The sequence below is a fragment of the Opisthocomus hoazin genome, chromosome 7 (genome assembly GCF_030867145.1).
Source record: "Opisthocomus hoazin isolate bOpiHoa1 chromosome 7, bOpiHoa1.hap1, whole genome shotgun sequence".
NCBI lineage: Eukaryota > Metazoa > Chordata > Aves > Opisthocomiformes > Opisthocomidae > Opisthocomus > Opisthocomus hoazin.
Window position 1 is genome coordinate 62,230,596 of NC_134420.1, and position 19,216 is coordinate 62,249,811.

General features: G+C 39.8%; 1 protein-coding gene and 1 non-coding gene across 2 annotated transcripts; one reads left to right on the forward strand and one right to left on the reverse strand.

The window, feature by feature from the left end:
- Positions 1-19,213, reverse strand: MOK (MOK protein kinase). Its single transcript, XM_075427152.1, is given in 14 exon segments — positions 1-81; positions 168-368; positions 1,317-1,428; positions 1,645-1,818; positions 2,234-2,335; positions 4,740-4,918; positions 5,831-5,879; positions 6,357-6,412; positions 6,415-6,437; positions 10,167-10,237; positions 11,811-11,900; positions 13,659-13,773; positions 17,830-18,426; positions 19,114-19,213. Coding segments are annotated over 14 exon segments (1,950 nt in total).
- On the forward strand, positions 18,849-18,922 carry TRNAI-AAU (transfer RNA isoleucine (anticodon AAU)). The gene has a single exon. It is a non-coding gene; the product is annotated as a tRNA-Ile (tRNA).
- Positions 19,214-19,216: the final 3 nt, after the last annotated feature.

The following is a 19,216-nucleotide window of genomic DNA, read 5'->3' on the forward strand; positions in this document are numbered from 1 at the left end:
TCAGTAACCTCCTCCCCTTCGTTCTATAGTAGGTAAGTGGAAATGGTTCGAGGAAGACTTAAGTGCCTGCTGTTTCTCAGACTGTAGAGGAAACAACAGAAGTTTGAAATATGCTCTGAAAAACACATTTTGCTGGTACGCTTTCATGAGCAAGTTCAAGCCTGTACCTCTAGATTTGATCCAAGAAATCTAAAGGGCTGCAACACAGAGGTTCCACCACTTCCCTTAGGTGCCCAGAAAACTGAATGCATTGTAGGAGGAGGACAGGAAGTCAATTTGGCTACTCCAGAAAGATTTAATTTTGGTAATTCTCCCCGAGGAGGTCCATGTTGTTGTGTTGTTTTTTCCTGGACTTTCCTACAAGAATGCTTTCAAAATAAACAAGATTCAATTTCTTTCTGAGAACATCTTAATGAATAAAATCAAAAGAGGAAATCCAAATAATCAGCAAAAATCCCCAAACCAGCCAAATACTACTTCAGCTAATTATATTTTTTAAATTACTACCTCACTTGATGTTTCTTGCAATTTTTCCTGGAGGAACTTTCTTACAAAGCCCGCATTGATGAACCCCAGAACTAAACTGGTGGGAAAAGTGGCTAATCCTCTGGAAGAAGAGTTCATGCTTTCAAGGTTAAATGCGTAGCAGAAATAATTTATAATTTTTTTGCTACTGTAATTTATTTTTTTGAGAAAAAAAACTGTGTTTGAGAGTTTTTCGTGTAGTGCTTCTATCTCACCTTGCAGATACAGCGAACCCTTAAGAGTGAACATGTTGAGTATTTTTCACATAGCTTGAATATAAACAAAGTTGTAGTTTGCCAGACTTCTTAATCAGATTTTAGTGTCAAATATAAGTTTAGGATTTTCCCAGATATCATCTAAATAAATTATAATTACGTTTTAAAAAAACCCTTATTTGTTCAAAATGTAGACTGAAGGCCTGAGAAGGCACAAGCACACTTTCTGTCTCCGCTACAACTTCATTTGTACAACTTATTAACTCAAAGGCAGACAGCAAAAGAAGAGGATGAAGATATTTTAAAAAAATGTGGAACTGACCCTCTAAGTAACAGCAACTACTACAACTATCTGGTGAAGGGATTATGTGGTATCACACCTTCTAAATTGTAACTCATGATTTTCAGGGCTTGTGGAGCGTTGAACTGCATCAGATCCAATAAGGATCAGTGTTGAGGCAGACTGAATAAAACCAAGTAATCAGCTTAAGTAAAACATTTGTTTCTAGCTAACAAGCTCAGTGTCACAAATTACTTTCTCTAAATGGGCTAACAATTCTTCCACTTCAACATTACCTGTCTTTGACTTTCCTTTGAAATTTGCCACAAATGCAGAGGTACTTGCCCTGCTGTATTTCCTAATAATCTTAATTTGTTGTGCGTGGCCAAAGCTTCTCTATCAGCTGCCCTAAAAAGTTTGGGGAAAAAAGAAAAAAAAAAACCAAAAACCTCAGTTGTGCTTTAAGTGAAGTTTGCACTCAATGCAAAGAATTATGTTCATTGTATTGCAAGCCAAAGTACTAGCACTGTAAGCAAACTTCATTTCAGCCCAATTTAAATGATAAGCACGCAGTGCTCTCCCCACTTTATAGTCTTCAAAATGGAAGTATTTGAATTCACTTGCCAGAGTTCTTGAAAATAAGGATGCTGTAATGCTTGATGGGCAGCAATTCTCTCATCATGATCATATTTTATCATTGCATACATTAGAGAGAAGCCTTTGGGAGACAAATTGCACACCAGAGGAGGTGTTCCTTTTCCTTTCTTAAAGGGGAAATCAAAACTCGCAATTCTTGACCTGTATTAAGCAAGTTGAGGACGGTTATTTGTGCATATTCAGAGAGAATTACCATTTACTGAAAAAAAAAAATCTCATATGATTTAGGTAATCATTTATTAGGGACAAGTAAGTAATACTTGGAAAAAAAACATTTTCTTTCCTAACAAGTTAGGTCATTGGCCTCAAAGATACTACGGGAATAAAAGGCCACAGAAGGTTGACATGGGCTCAGATTTCCTCTGCTCTGCCTACAGGGACCACAAATGCGCGACTCTCTCCAGGCAGGTACAAAGGCACTGCTCTTTGGTCAGCAGCCGCCGCAACAGTGTTAGATTTTCGTGGTGGTTCCCGGAGCAGAAATTGCACACAGTTGTACAGTTATATTGTGGACATTTAAACAGTGAGATTAACAACTGTGGGAATGCATACTTACTGCTTGAACTTGTTGAGAGTTTTGTTAGCAGGAGTGCCTATAACGTCATGGATTTTTGAAATTTGGTCCAGCTCATTAGATCCAGGAAAGAGATGCTGAAGACTGCAAGGTATTAGCACTAGAGAAGACACAATTAAAGTAGTTTAAGTGGCATAACTGCCACTTCAGACAAAAATTTTCATTTAAGATGAAAGTACATTTTAGAATTGTTAATTTGTGGACAGTTTAATACCAACCAACAACTGAAGGATAAGATGTGAGGAGCAGATTAATACAACTGCATGTTTTGATGCAAACAGTATTTTGGGTTATTGAACAGAAACCTGAAGTTGCCCTCTCCTCATAGCTTTTGGATAAAATGTGAAGATAACATCCCCCCTGGTGAAAGGCAATGGATATGGGACTGTGTTTTCTTCTAGTGAACCGGCAAATCCCAGAAGTCAAAGTGTTTTCCTCATTTTAAGATAGCAGAGTCAAGCAGTCCCTCTTGTTGTGTATGCACATAGAAATACATATTTATAAGAAATACTCCATTCCTAACATGCAGGTTCTTTGCAAGCAGCAGTACTGGAAAGATGGTAATTTGAATTGCACTCCTGAGCTTCATCCTCAGTTAATACAAAACTTGCACAGAGTCCTTGAAAACATTGTTATCAATAGAGCAATCTGACTTCAAAAGTTACAGCCACTAACATTTGTTTCTCGCAGATGTTGCCTTTTTCCATGTTAGCAGAGCATTTCCTTGGGCTTATAATTTAAGAAACACTTCAGCAGCACCACGTGATTCTTGAAAGCAATACATTCAGCCCTCTTTGCAGAAGGAGGAAACTTGTTTCAACTGTTTGCAAATTCAATCAAACAGCTGGCTGCATGCTTCTCTGAATGTCTTTATGAAGCATGAGTAGAGGAAGGAGAAGAGAGACCTGATTCCTGTTATACAGCGATATCAAGACAAGCAGTCAGGAGTAGCGTTTGTGTGAACTACAAAAATGTGCTGTCTTTAAAGCTGTAACTTAGGGAAAAACGACTGTGCAATCCACAAAAAAATGTAGTCCAGGAACCATGATTTATAAGGAACAGAAAGAAGAGACCAAGATTTGAAAGATGAGTGTGGCTGAGTAAAAGATTAAAATTCTTACATAACGTGGTGTAAAGCATAAAGGCTTACGCAAATGTTCAACAGCAAAACCTGCAACACGCACTTAAAAAAAATCTAAACCCGTCCATAACTTCCTTTAGTTTCCAATAATCATCCCTCATTTCTCTCTGAACACATCTATCAGGTCTTTGAAAATGTGCAGTGATTGCAAAGAAGGAAATTTGTTACATTAAGCTAAAATTAGGAGGAAATGTCTTTAAGGTTTATTGCCCTAAGAAAACAATTAAAAAAATTGCAAATGCAAAAAAGTTTGCAGTGTGTAATTTTCTTGCCAAACTTCAAAGCCCACCTGATTCAAATAGAAATGGAAAAACACGGCATTTTTAAAGCTTTTGGTTGCAATTTACTTTGCAAGAGAAGTGCCACATTTTGGATTTTTCTGTTAACAGTTTTCCAACCGAAGCAGAACCGTTTCTACAAGTTAGCAGGCAAAGCATAAGGGTTGTCATTTAATGTGATGGTGATGGCAGCAGCTGCACTTGCCATGTGGAGGAGGAGGAATGAAGCACAGCAAATGTTATCACTCCTGGTTGCATCTCAGAGACAGCAGTGTGGGAGGAGAATCAAGACGAACTGCTGCTGTTGCTAGGGCACAAAGATATTGGAGAAATACTCATGGTGGTTATTCTTCCTTTTTTCTTGAAGACTAGTGACAAATTTTTTGAGTTATAATTTCACCATCATTGAAAATCTTAAAGGACTTTAATCCGGGTTTTGCTGAACTCTTCCTTCATGAGAATCCAACTTCGGCATACTCCATGACATAAGGTCCTGGTACAAGGGTCTTAAACACACTATATTATAAATCAAAGTAGTAAATCAGAGGGACCATCTTCTCTGATCTCCTTTGTTTTTGCAGAATAGTAAGTCAAAAAAGAGGGAAGTCCATTAACAAGATTGAGCATAGTCAGCAATGCTCATGAGAGGAAATGAGCCAGACTCTATTCAGAGATAAAGCAGAGAAAACATATTTTTACCAAACTCAAATATGAAGCCAATGCAAAAAAAAAATCAAAACCAAAAAACCCACCCGAAAAAAAAAAACCAAAAAACTCCAAAACAAACAACAAAACCAACTGTTCAAAAAATGTTATTTTACTTGCAAATAATATTTGTTGGTACTATGTTCTCTTGAATATCCTACTGCTTTATTATTAACCTGCCATAGGGTGAAGAGAGTGCCAGACAAGAGAGGATTACTGCCTCATGAATGCTGCAGACTAATCACAACAGAAGCTTCCACAAAACCATGGGAACAAAGATCCATACCATGTGCTCCTTATTTGAGTTATTTACCTTTGATTTTCTTGATTAATAATAAGCAAAACTCTCCACTGAACACTGTACCTTGCGATTTCATAGAAAACACAGCCAGCACTCCACATATCAATTCTATAACTATAGTAGCCGTTTGTAAGTAAGCATTCAGGTGCCTGGTACCAGCGTGTGGAGATATATTCTGTATGTGGCTGCTTAGAATAGATACTCCTACAAGATCCAAAATCTCCTAACTTCAGGGTATTCTGCTGCAGAAATAAAGTATTTTGACAAATCAGAAACACTAAAATACTCAAGCAAAGATTTTCCTTAAATGTGTGAAGTAGTCATCATAAAAGAAACCACAGATTACTTCAAACTTTCAGAAATCCCAGGAGCAGTATTATAGCAGTAAAACTGCATTTAAATAGCAAGTAGCTCCAGGCTTGAAGATATCTGTGTCCCATAATATGTGCAAATACCGTTCTGTACATCATTAAAGCTAAGAGTTAATTGAAAAGCGTATGGACTATTACTGAAGGGAAGACTAATAAACAGGACATCTGGATTAAGTTATTTTCTTAGAGTTCTTGTGTTCAGCAGCGATATATTAGGTGTCTTTGGCTTTTCTTTGTAACAGCTTCTCCTGTACACTTCCAAGACTTAGGAGAAAAATTTATCTCCAGAAAATAAAATGTCATAAACTGAGTTTTTAAATCCTTGCTTTTCAGACATTAGCAAAGTAACATTCTGAAACTGTCAGGAGAGTAGATTTCAACGAAGAAACCTTCTGAAAGCTAACACCTTCTGCTCTCTTTTGTATGAATAACTTCCACTAAGCGTAGGAATTGAATGAAGACAGAAAGGGCTGCAGAACTGAGCCCTGTCGCTTGTTTCTAGGCTAAGACAGAAAGGAAAGTATGTATTAATAGAGGACAATGAACAGGTTTTTAGATTGGAGTGAACGCACGCAGGCTGTAATGCATCTGATTCATTTCAGGTTTTAGCCAATAACAAATTTGCTTGCTCATTCCTCTAGATCAGGAATAGGGTATTAGAAAAGACAGTCTGTATAATTTTTAAAAACTGTACTTGTATTCATGAAGAAGCATTACTTTCTCAGAGTAAAGAGAAAAATACTGATATACTTCACTTAAATATTCTCACATAAAATTAATTACCTTTATTAGTATGTTTTCTGGTTTCACATCTCTGTGAAATATCCGATTTCTGTACCAATGTAAACACATCAGAGAGAAGAGTTCAGTAAAAAAGATAAACATTATCAGTGCTTCCAGTTATTTGTAAAAAAAAAAAAAAAACTTCAAGCAACTAACGCTGTCTTCAAATTATCAACTGCACAGTAAAAAAACTGAATTTTGCCACCGTGGTGAGACAACAGCTACCAGTATGGGCCGGGAAAAGGGCAAGCCCAGGAAAGGGAAGCTAGGCTCTCTGCTCTCGCTCTCCCCAGGATTACCCCAGGGCTGCGAGGGGGTGTCTGCAGCGGGTCCCAGAGCTCCTCTGGGGTGCTGGCAGCGGCTGCCTGCTCCCTGCCTCCCAGGGCTTGGCTGGAGGCAAAGACGGCCTCTGCCTCCCTGCAGCAGCCTGCTGCCCCAGACCACTGTACGTCTCTGCGTGGAGATGACCCCGAAACAAGTACGTGACACATTTACTGTGAAGCTGTCGCTGAACCAGGTCTCTTACCTATGTATGTAATCAAGAGATTTGCATAACTGGTACATGTAGCTCTTAATTTTTTTTTTTCAGGTAATGGCTTTCTCCTTCCTAGAATTAAATTTCAAGTTGTACAAGTCCTTTTTAGCAAACAACAGAATACAAAAAAATTACTCTTCAGCTTCCAATAGTGCACTGAAATTACCTTTTTCAATTATACTATTTCTGTCATTTACAGCTACCTCTGTAATCCATTTTTCACTCAGCTTCAGACATAATTTAGATTTTAGTATGCACCAGAATTGCTCAGCTAGCAGCTGTCAATTCAATAGTCTGTAACCTGCCCTAGCTTCTACTGCATGTTTTTCTTGCAGTATCTGCTTCCCCAAGTTCTAACAGAACTGCAGTATTTCACTTCTAAACATCTAATTTCCTCTCTAAACAAAGTAACGGCCCTTAAGGTTCAAGATTCATATCAATCCCCTCAAATTACTACACTGCTTAAATGACTGTGATTCATATTTGCCTTGCAAATTAAAGGTTAACCTATGTAGTTTAGCTTGCTATTGCTGTTGCACAATAATGACAGTTATAAAATTTATCTATTTTTCACAGCCATTCAGTAACGACTCAGCTTTTTTCTTTTATATGCTCCAAAGGTCTTTTAATCTTGCTGTAATGCCTTTATGTAACTCTGCACTGTCATCAACGGAGGCAGAAATGATCACATTTTTGAGAAACAAAGCAGGTACTGATCTGCCTGATGACAGTAGTATGAGTAACGGGCTGGGGAGGAGGAGGGAGATGATCAGGACACGAACTCTCTGAGGCCGCAAGTCCAAGCAGCCAGCAGGACTTGTGTTCCTAACTGACTCCAGGACTCCTCCAGCCAGCCAGATAATCCAGGGAGCAGGACTGGATAACAAAGTACTTGAAACGGAGTACTGTTTACACCGGGAATTGTAGTACTACTACCCCAGCAGAGATAAATGGTGTTTTTAACATGAGGATTTTTGTCATTTATAGTAGAAAATATTTTATAAAATGCAGCTATTCAAATCAACTCGGATTATTATTAGCATTTAAAAAAATCAGACCGTCACAAAAAGCAGTCATGCTCAATTGTTTTTTCATTACAGGTTGCTAGTCAAATCTGGAGCAGATGCTCTTCTACTTCCAGATTTATCATTAGAGAAACCCTAGTTGGAAGTAACGATGAAGTGAATCATGAGGTGGCGGCACTTCAGGCGACAATTGTTTTGGCTTGAGGCATCTTCCCCACCTCTCTGAGCCATATTTTTTTTTCATTGCTTTAAATGACCAAACTGTTCTTGATTAAACAAAAGGTAAGACTGTTTTTCAGTTGTTAAATGACTTGTGATACCACTATAAATTAATAGCAAGAATATTACGACTTTGTCTAAAGACAAACAGCCTTGTCTTGATTGAAATAACACAAATATGTCAGTTTATTAAGGAAAAAAAAAAGGACCAACTTTCCTCATTAGTAGCATTACAGTGAACAGTTCTCCTAATTACAGAAGTTTCTCCATACACCTTGTTAAATTAGAAATTCATTTTCAGTCAAGCCCTGCTTCAAGTTTTTCTTCATTACAAAATTTCATACAAACCATACTTGCCTCTAAATTTTTCTAACTTAAAGCTTAAGTTGTTCTGTTCTAAACCCAATTTTACAAGATTCAGAGTATTCAGAAAATGACAAGCCTTCGCACTACTAGACACTGTAGAAATTTACAAAAGACTACAAATCATTTGAATGTAACTACTTTTGTACACTCTGAAAACTGTTTTGTGACAGAGCATCATTAATGAACAATTTAATTGTTTTACAAATTAGTAACTCACTCCTTCAAATCACAACGCTGAAAATTCAAAAGGAGCTCCTTCTGCTTGCCATGGTCATCTAGCTATTCTCAGTCATAAGTGTTCAGAACTAAGATTAATTTTCCAATTTAATGACGTACTTGGAATCCTTGCCATATTTATTGTTTGAAATGACTGCCACATGTGACATTTCTTGATTTGGCAACAAGCCACAAGCAGAGTTGTTTGGGGGAGAAAACAAATAAAATTTCTGCCCCATAGGAAATTCTGGTGTTGACATGTCTACTTTGAAAATCCAAAATTAATTTCTGAAAAATGCAAAACACTTGACACAAATGAAATACTTTAATACTTCAAATATCAAAATACTTTATTTATTATAATTTCCATAGGAATCTGTTGTTCATTCTCCCATTTTATTCTATGATTTGACAAGCTCCACCCCATGTGCCTCCACCTTGTACAAGGTGAAAAAAAGACATTGTATCATGGGAAACACAGTCCAGATACAAAATCCAAACCATAAAGAAGAACCAGCAACTTTTAGAAGTTCAGGTAGACCCAGATTAATGTTTAGATAACCCCTAACTGCAGCATTTCAGATTACAACTGAGCAGAGATTTCATTTTGAACTGATTCACTGTGCCATTAAAAAGGAGGTTTTTAAAACTAAGTGGCAGGAAAACAATCTTCTTATGCAGAACCTGAATTTGCTAAAAACTGTATTTTAAAATTAAAAAACCATAGCAGAACACACTGAAACTATTAGACAAATTTCCATCTGTACACAATGCTTAATATAGCAGACTTTTTCACATGAAAAGAATGAGAGAAACACTGAGAAATGTAAACAAATGAAAGCAAATACTCTGACGTTAAAAAAAAAGGCAGTTAAAGAACAAACCTAAACATTCTGATTTTTCATACCTGCAGTACAGTATCTTTCCTGGAAGAAGATGATGCAGGATTATTTTCAATGCACTGGACTAATTTACTGTCCAATGAGGACTCATTCCTATATGCCATTACTCCAACTTTACAACTTAACAAACTTCTCCTGGAAAAATTAAATGTCTTATTAAAATCAGGAAATATTCATGTCTGCGTCAGTGATCAGCAAACAACTGTATTTTAACCTCAAATCCTTATCTAGGTCAGGAACAGAGTTATTCCTTTTGTTAGAGTTCTGAATGCTCAGTGTCGCTAACGTAACGTAATGTTTGGGAGCACGTTGTTACTCTATTACACTGAATGACAGTTGCGTGCTCAGTTATTTCAATTAATCACCCAACTGTTAAGACATTACAAAATTTTAATTATTCAGAAAAAAATCCTCTTTTAATATTGAATTATAAGTAAGGGCCCCTTCATTTGCTGTATCCAACTTGTTTGGTGTCTACGTGAGATCTGGTTTTAAATCAGCTTTTGTTCTAATCTTTTTTGCGGGAACACTTCCTCAAACTTTATGGTCTGCCATCTGCTTCGACAAACAGCTCCAGAATTTTTAAATATAGGAGGTTTCAGGGAACAATGTTATTTTATAGACAAAACCTGGCAAAAGGCATTTTTACCAGACATAAAACCTGAAAATCATTATTCATTTGCTTTGCAGTTTTTGAAACAAATGTGAGTAATTTTATTGTTATGTCATTACAGTCCTGACCTAACAAAGAACCTATTTAAGTTGCACTTTTTGTTACATCAAGCAATTATTTTGTGTTGTGCAGTCAACATTGTTTCCCTGTTTTCACATAATGTTTGACTGTAGAAATTAGACGGCCATTGACCTGGCTTATTAGAAACCTTCTGCATGCATCCATGCCTTAAACAAGTGGGTATACTGCACTGGAAAGAAATAGAGAGTAAAGCAGTACGACACAAAATTTCCCTATGAATTTTATAATATGTAACAGTGAATAACCAAGTGAAAAATACTTAATTCTACTTTGTGATTTATACATGGGTTTGTGTGTTTCTTAAGCATATGCTACATACCTTTTATCAGCTCATAAATACTCATGTCCATAAGTTCACATATCAGTGAAAGGGAGCCAGCTTTTTTATCACTGAAGAAACAAACAAGGAGACACTAAGCTATAAATGTCGATTCGTAGACAGCATAGAAAAAAAGTACTTAGTTTAACCAGCATTAAAATGGACATTTTCATTTTTAATTGAAACTTTCTGTTACAAGTTTTTCAACCTAGGGTCTGAGGTATCATAGTTTTAGTTTATACTATACAAAGTGTCCATTGCAAAAGCTAACTGATTACTCCACAGAGTTATTTGAAGGCATGCTTTCTGGGCATATCACACTGTTCAGTATCAAGAAATTTCCAGTAACTTAACTGATACAGTCGTACAATGAAAGATAGGAAAGCCATTACACCATATATAAAAATACTTTCTAGTTAGGCCACCAGTAACGTTCTATTGTATGGAAACAACTGGAACCTGTGTTTTGCTGACAACAGCAATTTTAAGTATTCTCACAATACAATAATACACTTGACACTTTATTTTCCATTTCACTGCCCGGCAGAGGCAGATGTCTTTAGGTTTTCAGTTTTTCTTGTAAGATAATTGCATTAAAGTACACCCCCTCTGCTATGTTCCATTAACCCAGACAGCAAAAGGTTGAGGGTACAGTCTGCAATTTGGTTTGCAGACAGACTGTGAAAGAGCTAGGCAAGCTGGCTGGCCATCTGGATCACACTTCGTTAACAACACGGCAGCTGAAGCTGAGAATTCCAGAAAGCTAAGCTGCTGACTCAATTACTGGCTTTCCATATATTTGTAGAAAACGGGCCTGTCAATAACAATGTAGTACCAGAGCCTGAAGAGCAAGAAAAAAAATATTCTAGAGCGGTCAACAGGTTTTGTGTCAAGTACTTGAATAATGAAGTACACGCCTGCTGTTGCACAGTGATGAAGTGTAACGCACAGTAATGGAGTAAATGCTGTCATAAAACCTGATCTCTTTGGGAGACAGAACACGTCCCCAGAAGACACTTAAGTGGCTAATGAGGCTAAGGAACCCAACTTCATCACTGATTGATTTCTTTCCAAATTCGTAACTCAGCTGCTGCCTAATTCAGAGGTCTAAACTTCTATTATTTGCAAAGGGGCGTCTGTAAAGTTGCCTACAACATGATACTGCCAAATAGTTTGCTTGGATCCCTAGTTCAAACTGACAAGTCAAACCAAGACCCCTGAAGCATCAGAGCCTATTCCAGAAGATAAGCTCTGAGCGTGCCTCACCAAAATACCGTCTCCAATAGACATGATGTTGTGCAGTTAAAGCACTCACTGGATATGGGGCATGGGTTGAAATCACCAGCAAGTATTACATACTATGAAGTTCAGCTATGCTTAAAATATATCTAGTCTGAAATTTTAATACTGATGTTGAAATAGTCTTGGTCTGCTGCAAAAGAGCCAGAGAAAGTGAGAGCTATGTCAGATTTTCTTAACATAAAGGGCACGAAGACTTCAAGATTTGACAAATTTGGTGGTGTTTTCTTTCTGCTGGAATAAAAAGCTGGGTAGGTGCCTACAGTTTGCCTCTAGACCCACAAGTTACTGAATATTGTTCAAATAAAGGAAAGAGGAAGAAAGAAATGAGTGCACCATACTTACAAAACAACTTCATGTAACATAAGGATATTAGGATGAGGACTCAGCCTTCTTAGCGCTTGTATTTCTCTCAGATTATTCACTTGCTCCATACTAAAGTTGAATTAAAAAGAAAAGAGGAAGACTGACTTGCTATCAGGGACTGGATTATAATTGTCTTTCTTCCCTGCCATAAGACTGTCACAATCTACTCCACTGTAGTCTGAACTTTGAAATGCAGGACCTGACAGACTGTTTGCCTGCTTTGCTTCTTTGTAGAGCAAACCAGTAATCAGAACGGCTTTATTCCTGCTTGCAGTCTGGAGTAGCTGGACTTACCCAGACAAGACAAGTAGTACTGTATTGTGCTCCAGACATCAGTTACCATGCCAAAGAGCTATCCGGGAGGAATTCTGTGTTGCATAATAGTGTGTATCATACTGTTTATTCTGCGCTGGTGTAGCATACATGCCAACTACTGCTCAGCATGATGCTGAAAGTGACAATCTAGCCTTGCCAAATTTAACATCTAAAATTCAGTTTTGATCGTAACCTCTTACATGAAAAATAGACGCTATTCAACTATTGTCTACTCTGAGGCTTTAATAAACAACAAAACAACAATGCTACAGAAACTCAGGGGAGGAAGCAGGAAACAGCGAGCTCTGCACGCTATTTAATGGATCAGACCAGGCCACGTATGCCTTTTCACAGTCAGACTTAAGGCTAAGCATCGAAACAATAGTTTCCAGTTTGAAACTAGGAGAAACACCTTGTACGGGCAGGTTCGGCTTAAAACACTTCCCTGTTGCTAAAAGCGTTCATTTCATCAGAAGGCTTGGTCAGACAATTTATCAAAGGGTTAAAGGCCTAAAAGATGTCTTAAACATGCTACATGAAAAAAAGTGTCTGCTTGTTATGCCCTACCATTGAACTGTATGCCATCTGCCCTTGATGTAGATAAGCGGTTTAAGCACTCTTTTGATGATAAATTAGACAATTTGGTCAGTTGTAGGTAATGTATAAATGGACCAACAGTTCTTTAACAACAAAACAGAGAATCAAAAGCCACATTACTTGAAGATATTTGAATTATCGTGGTTTTTTTTTTAAACTTACAGTCTTTGAATCTCCGAGTTCCATGGGTGAAATCTCACCCAAGAGCAAAATGTCCCATTTTACTCTGTATGTACAAATGTGTCACTCCCACTGATTTCACTCGGAGCTTAATATATTTAACTGAGAATACAAAGCCAGAGACCCAAAAGGCATTGTTTGACACTTACGTATTTGGAGGAGAATGTCAAGTCTATGTCTACTTCCACACAGCCCTCTTCTCTATTTTTGTAACTGATAAAAAGCACCTATTTTTTTACCATACAGCGTCTTGCTGATCAATGTGATTAAATATAAATGCAAATATGAAATAGAACCAATGCTATACATGGAATAAGGATAAATACATTTTTTTTTAAATTTGCATTAAAACAGTATTTAAAGTAAGACTGAATAAAGTATGGTCCAGGGGGAAGACTGACACATTTCCTTCTCTTATTATTATTTACAGCAAAACAAACAGCACAAGTATATTCAGTGCATTTGGAAACTAAATCAACTATTTAGTCCTCATTCTTCTCATTTCACCCTCAACTCAGTGGCCAGGCAGCATTTAGTACAGTGGATGACACCAATTAAAAGTACTCAAGGAAATAACCCCAAAGCCAAATAGGAAGGCCCTGCATAATCAGCAGCAGAATCCACTTTCTGTACTACATGCAATACACGTGTATTTAAAAAATTTCACTTAATCTTATATTTCTCTACCAAATTTAAATAAGATTTTCTGTAGTACTCTTTATTAATTATCTATACCTTTCAAAATGTCGCTTCATGTGCTTACATGCATAGTACTTTCCATCAATAAGACTCTGTGTCTTCAGAACATCAGAAAATGTTCCCTCTCCTATCTTAGCAACTGGTCTATATTCTAAAAACAAAAATATACTGTTTCAGTATGTTTAAAATAGAAATTGTTATGAAGACTGCATATCAAGCCATACTTGATTTGTTAAATTGCAATTGTTAAATTGTAAATTTTAAGTAAAAGGGTATTTTGTTAACACATAAGTCAATTCTAGTTCTGCAAAATTTTAAGACTTGAAGCAGATAACATAAGGGTTATGAAAAAAGCTTTATTTATATCAATTTCCGAGTCTTTTCCTAGTTTCCTTCAGAATTGATGTTTCTTTTCTTTCCCCCTTTATGCTCCTTCAGCTTTGTGATTAACTGTTCCTTAGAAATCCCAATGCCTGGTTCCCTTCACCAACTTTGTCCTCCTGTTGTCCTTTGTTTTTAGCACCTACAGATTCTATCCTTGATAATTCTTCCAGTAATTTCATCTGAGCAAAACCCAGTTCTGGTTAGCTTTATGCTGCTGTTGCTTTTGACATGGTGCTGTTATTTAAGAAAGATCCAAACCCAGTCATTTTGAGGGAGGCAAAGCAGGAAACCTCTTTCATCATATTCAACCCTTTATGGGAGTCAGAATAACTGCAGGAGCCTTCAGCCATGTCGATAGCAGTAAATTCAATGAAGTGTAGTTGCCTGTATTATTTACTGTGACAACAGTTCCTGGCACAGCTTTGGCCTGCGACAACCACCACTCTCCTAAGCACCTTCCCAGCCTGATGGGAAGACTCCTTCTAAGGTCATTCCTAAAGAAGTTTCTGTCCTACTGCCTTGTTTTGGAAGATAATTTACTAGCATAGATATGGGACATTTCACATCAGTTGCTCTTTGAGTCCAAGAAGATTTCCAGATATGTTTAATTTACAAGTAGAAAATACAGCCTCACAGTGGAGAAAGCCTGCCAAGAAATTTTGTAGAGGGAAAAGTTACTTAGGCAGGGACATTCTAACGCTGTCTACCAACTAGCAAGCAATTTGTGTTGCCTTCATCTCTTTTCTCCTCCTTAATTTTCACACTTAACTCCTGCTAAAAAAAAAAAAAAAGTCCTTCCTTTCCTTGTGATCCAAATGCTTATATTTTAATTAGCAGAAACCCTCCCCTTGCAAATCTCTCTGTCTGCAATACAGTGGCAGCACCTCTGTGAGAACTGTCAGTTGCTCTTCTCATTTTTATCACCTGCTGCTTAGGTTTTCTAATCATTATCCATCCTGCTGGATCATAAGCTAACTACTTAGGCCATCTAAATTTGAAGAATAGGAAAAAGCAGAGTAATTTAAAAATCAATGACACCATCTAATGAACTCTATACAGACAATTTGCATATAAAATTATTTTACAAGTAGAAACAGAATTTTAAAACCATTATGGGTAAAGGAGGCAATCTCTGACAAAGACTCCAATACAGGGAAGAGACCATGAGACTGTTTAATTCATGTGGCTGTTATTTGATAACCGGTCAATTAGTGCTTTAAGCAAGGTAATCCCTAGCCTTCAGCGTTGACTAAACAATGTGACTAAGCAAGTAACGTGCTTTGTCAGCAGAAATCACACTTTGCACTGTGCTCTCTACCCCCACCTTAAGTTTTAATTTCCTGTCTAAAGGAAGAGCTGAATATGAGATAGAGGTCATAAATTCAGAATACTTGAATCCCATTCATACAGAGTTCCGAAAAAAGTGCCTTTTTTTTAGTAGAAACTGATACTCTCCAATCAGTCAGATGCACACTGGCTACATTACGTGTGCATATGATGTTAGAGCCAGTCCCTGTAGCAAAAAATACTCAAGACAGATACAAAAAAAATTAGCTATTTGTTGACCTACTCTTTGATTCTAATAAATGGTAATCCCCTATTTTTCTTTACTTAAATGCAAGTAATTGACTGTCTGGCATTAAAAAAAAATCAAGTCATATGATCTGAATAGAAGACCTTAATATCTACGGTATACCAGCCATAGGTGTTAATGAACCAAAGTACTTAGGCAGAGAAACACAGGGAAAGCATTATTGTACGACATTTATTGAAAATATTTTTAGATATATAAAGAAGTCAGATAGTACATGTTTATATAATTTGTTTTGGTTTATATTTTCATCTATACCTGTATTTTGCTCCTACAAGAGAAGTCCAGACGACAGTGGAGGGCTCAAAATATTTTTTTTATTTTATTTTAAACAAAAGAATTCTAATAGTGTAAGAAGAGTTAATTCTTTACACACTTTAAAACATTCTTACAGCACTAAAGATTTTTTTTATGTAACCATGTAAGGTTTGTTAATTTTTTACAACAGAGCGCTATGTATACCAAATAAAAACCCCACACATACCAAACAACTGAGGATTTAACCAGGCACTTAATAGAGTGCCATCCAGTGAAAAGAATAATAGCAAAGACCTGAAAAATTTAAATTGATTGAATAAAGTGCAGAATCAGGAATAAGAATTTCATAATTTGAATGTCTCTTTGATGCATAAAATCAACATGTAATCTGTCAACAAAACAGGTCACTGAAGATGAGGGCGCTTTTCTCCTAGGGAGAAAATGAGAACGATCATGTGACAACTTAGTTATCGTTTAACGAGAGGCTGAAAGGAACTCGGACATTGTAAGAATAATAACATAAAAGTTCATATAGAATAAAAAGAAATAAAGTGTAGACTTCAAATGTACTAACAATATAAATTTTGAATTTGCATTCACAAGCCACAATTTCTGGAGAATCTTAAAAATCCACTTCAGCACCACATAACTGATCCTTCCAAAGCAACCAGCTGGCAAAAAAACCCCATCAAAACAACGGACTTCAAACACACCCTGAAAGAGGTCACCTCAAAGCTTGTCAATTTTAAGCTATGAAACTTACTACAGCTACAAACTGAAACTAATTACCAGTTAGTTTACCTGAACTTATGGTACTCGAACAATGACAGAAATGGTAAAACTTTTATCAACATTTTAAGACTGAAAGCTTTGAGGATGAAATCACATAAACAATGTTTTAATTACTCTTGTTTATAACATTAAAGAAGACCTAATCACCAGTTCGCAATACTTTCATGACATCTATAGCAAGCTAGACATTACCTAACCTCTTCCCTCCCTCCCCTCCATTTCCGCACACGCAGATGTTCAGGCTTAGAATGGTTAGCGGAAAGGCAGATAAAGGTTAGGAAGAATAAGTTGTAGCAATCTGAACTAGTCTAACACCAAGAAAGTGGCCATGAAAATGGCGTAGAGGTAATTATTCAACAGAAGGACAGTTTAATGTGAAAGAGGCTACAGGATCCAGGAAATTAAATAACAGTATAAATAAAAATTATGGGCAAGTGATGGAATTCAAAGACTACACCCCTATCACTGTAACTAGAGAGCTAAGAGCAATCATACGCAGTTAAAGAATCCAATGCAAAAGGACAGTAAAGAGCACACTAAAATAGTCAAACCAGGATACTATAAAATCCTAAAGCAAATATTTTGTTGCGAAGATGCTGAGGAAGATAAAGCCATGACATTTAAATATGATATTGATGCATGTGGGAAGAGAGAAATAACCCCAAAAATGAAGAAAGCAACAAGAAGTTCAGCTTCAGCCACAGTCACAAGGCCACGGCACACAATTGTTACATTCAGAAACACACCTAACGCGTGGGACGTGACATGTGGTGATTTGAAGCAGGACGCTAATGGAAGGAAAGGCTTGCAGAACAAGGAACGAGAAAAGTTAGCAATTTCTGAGAAAGTGCCGAGAGGGACCAGAAGACAGACAGACCACTGCTTTGCACGAGTGGGAGAAAGATTTATGAGCACCCTGTTGGAGAGGAGGGCTGTCACGCCGAGAGACCAGCGCGTACATGCGCGATCTCGGCAGGCAGGGCTAGGAGCGGGCTGCAGCGATGCCGGTTTCCAGGGACTACAGAAGCACCTCCCGCCGCCTCAGCCCGGGTGCTCCCCCCGGGCCAGGGTCGCCGGTGACGGCCGGCCTCCGCCGGGGCCCACGCCAACCCTGAGGGAGGGCCCCCTGCCCGCGGCCTCCACGCCGAGCGGAGCCCGCCGCTTCCCCCCGCGCCCCCTTACTGTCCATCCTGCGCTCGCCTGCGGGTCCCGGGGTGAGCGAGAGAGCGGCTGGGCCCCCTCCCGATGGCCGAGCGCCCCCCGGCCCAGCCCTCAGGGCGCCATGTTGTGTTCCCGTCACCCTGGCAACCGCGCAGGCTCGGGGCGCCACGCACGCGCGGCGAGCACCACGCAGAGGCAGCCGCCTCGATTGCGCCGCCGGTGCCGGGTGGGCGGGGGGCGCCGTGCCGCTGGGGCGGGGTGTGCGCGTCCCCGTCGGTCCCGGGGCGCGCAACCCTGCGGCGGTCACGCGGGCGGCCGGCGAGCTCGGGTGTGTGTTCGGTGATGCCCGGGCCCCTCGCGGGTTCCGTGCGCCGCTGCCGGTTTGGCTTACGCGGGCTTTGCTGCTGGCTCGCTGGGGGGGCGGTGGCGCGGCTCCCCGGTTGCCGCCGGGAGTAAACGGAGAGAGGGGGATCCGGGCGGCGGCCCCGCGCCGCGTTCGCCCCGTTCTCCTCACCGGGCTGCGGCGAGCCGGCCTCCAGCGAGCGGCGTTTCGGAGAGGGGTTTCCCGCCCCTCTTCCGCGGCTTTTGGCGAACGGACGTAACGCGTTTGAATGCGGGCTGCGAAGCCGAGAGGAAAAAACGTCCCTTAAACGCTGCGTAGAAAGCGAAATACCAGGAGAAGGGGAAGCATCTGTTCGTGCAAACTAAGACCATAACGGGGCATTAAGCACCCAGAGAATAAATGCTTTACAACAAGTGCCCCGAATAAACGTTTTGTTTAACTAAATGAAGCTACAACCATATGCTGGAAAACTTGGGGAAGCGTTAGCCGATTGACTGAGGGGTGAAGTCACCCCGCGCAGCTGTCCCGGGGCTGTCGCTACCTCCCCGGCGCGCCCGAGTTCGGGGGCTGTTCCCAGCCAGGCGGGCTCGGCCCCGGCGCTCCGGGGGCCCAGCAGCCCCTTTACCCCGTCGTACCCCTTCAGGCGGAGGGGCCGCCGTGCCGTTATCCACTCCTAGAGCAAACGTACACGTCGGCTGGCCGGTTAGCTCAGTTGGTTAGAGCGTGGTGCTAATAACGCCAAGGTCGCGGGTTCGATCCCCGTACGGGCCACGTAGCTTCATATTTTTCTGCCCGCTGCTGCTGCACCGGGACTCGGCGGGGCTGCGGCGGCGGGCGGTCGGAACTACGCTGCAGCGGGAGATGGCGGCGGGTCCGGGGCCTTCCCTGTTCCGCGACGCGCCGAACTCGCGTCAACTCGACTCGGCGGGTTTATATCACTCTTGGGTGCCACCCGCGGCGACCCTCTCCGGGCGGGAACCGAGCTGCACGCCGCGCCGCCGAAGGTTTTTGCCCCTGCGAGGCCGCCGTCGGCGCCGGGTGGCCCCGCCCCAGGGGCGCCATTGG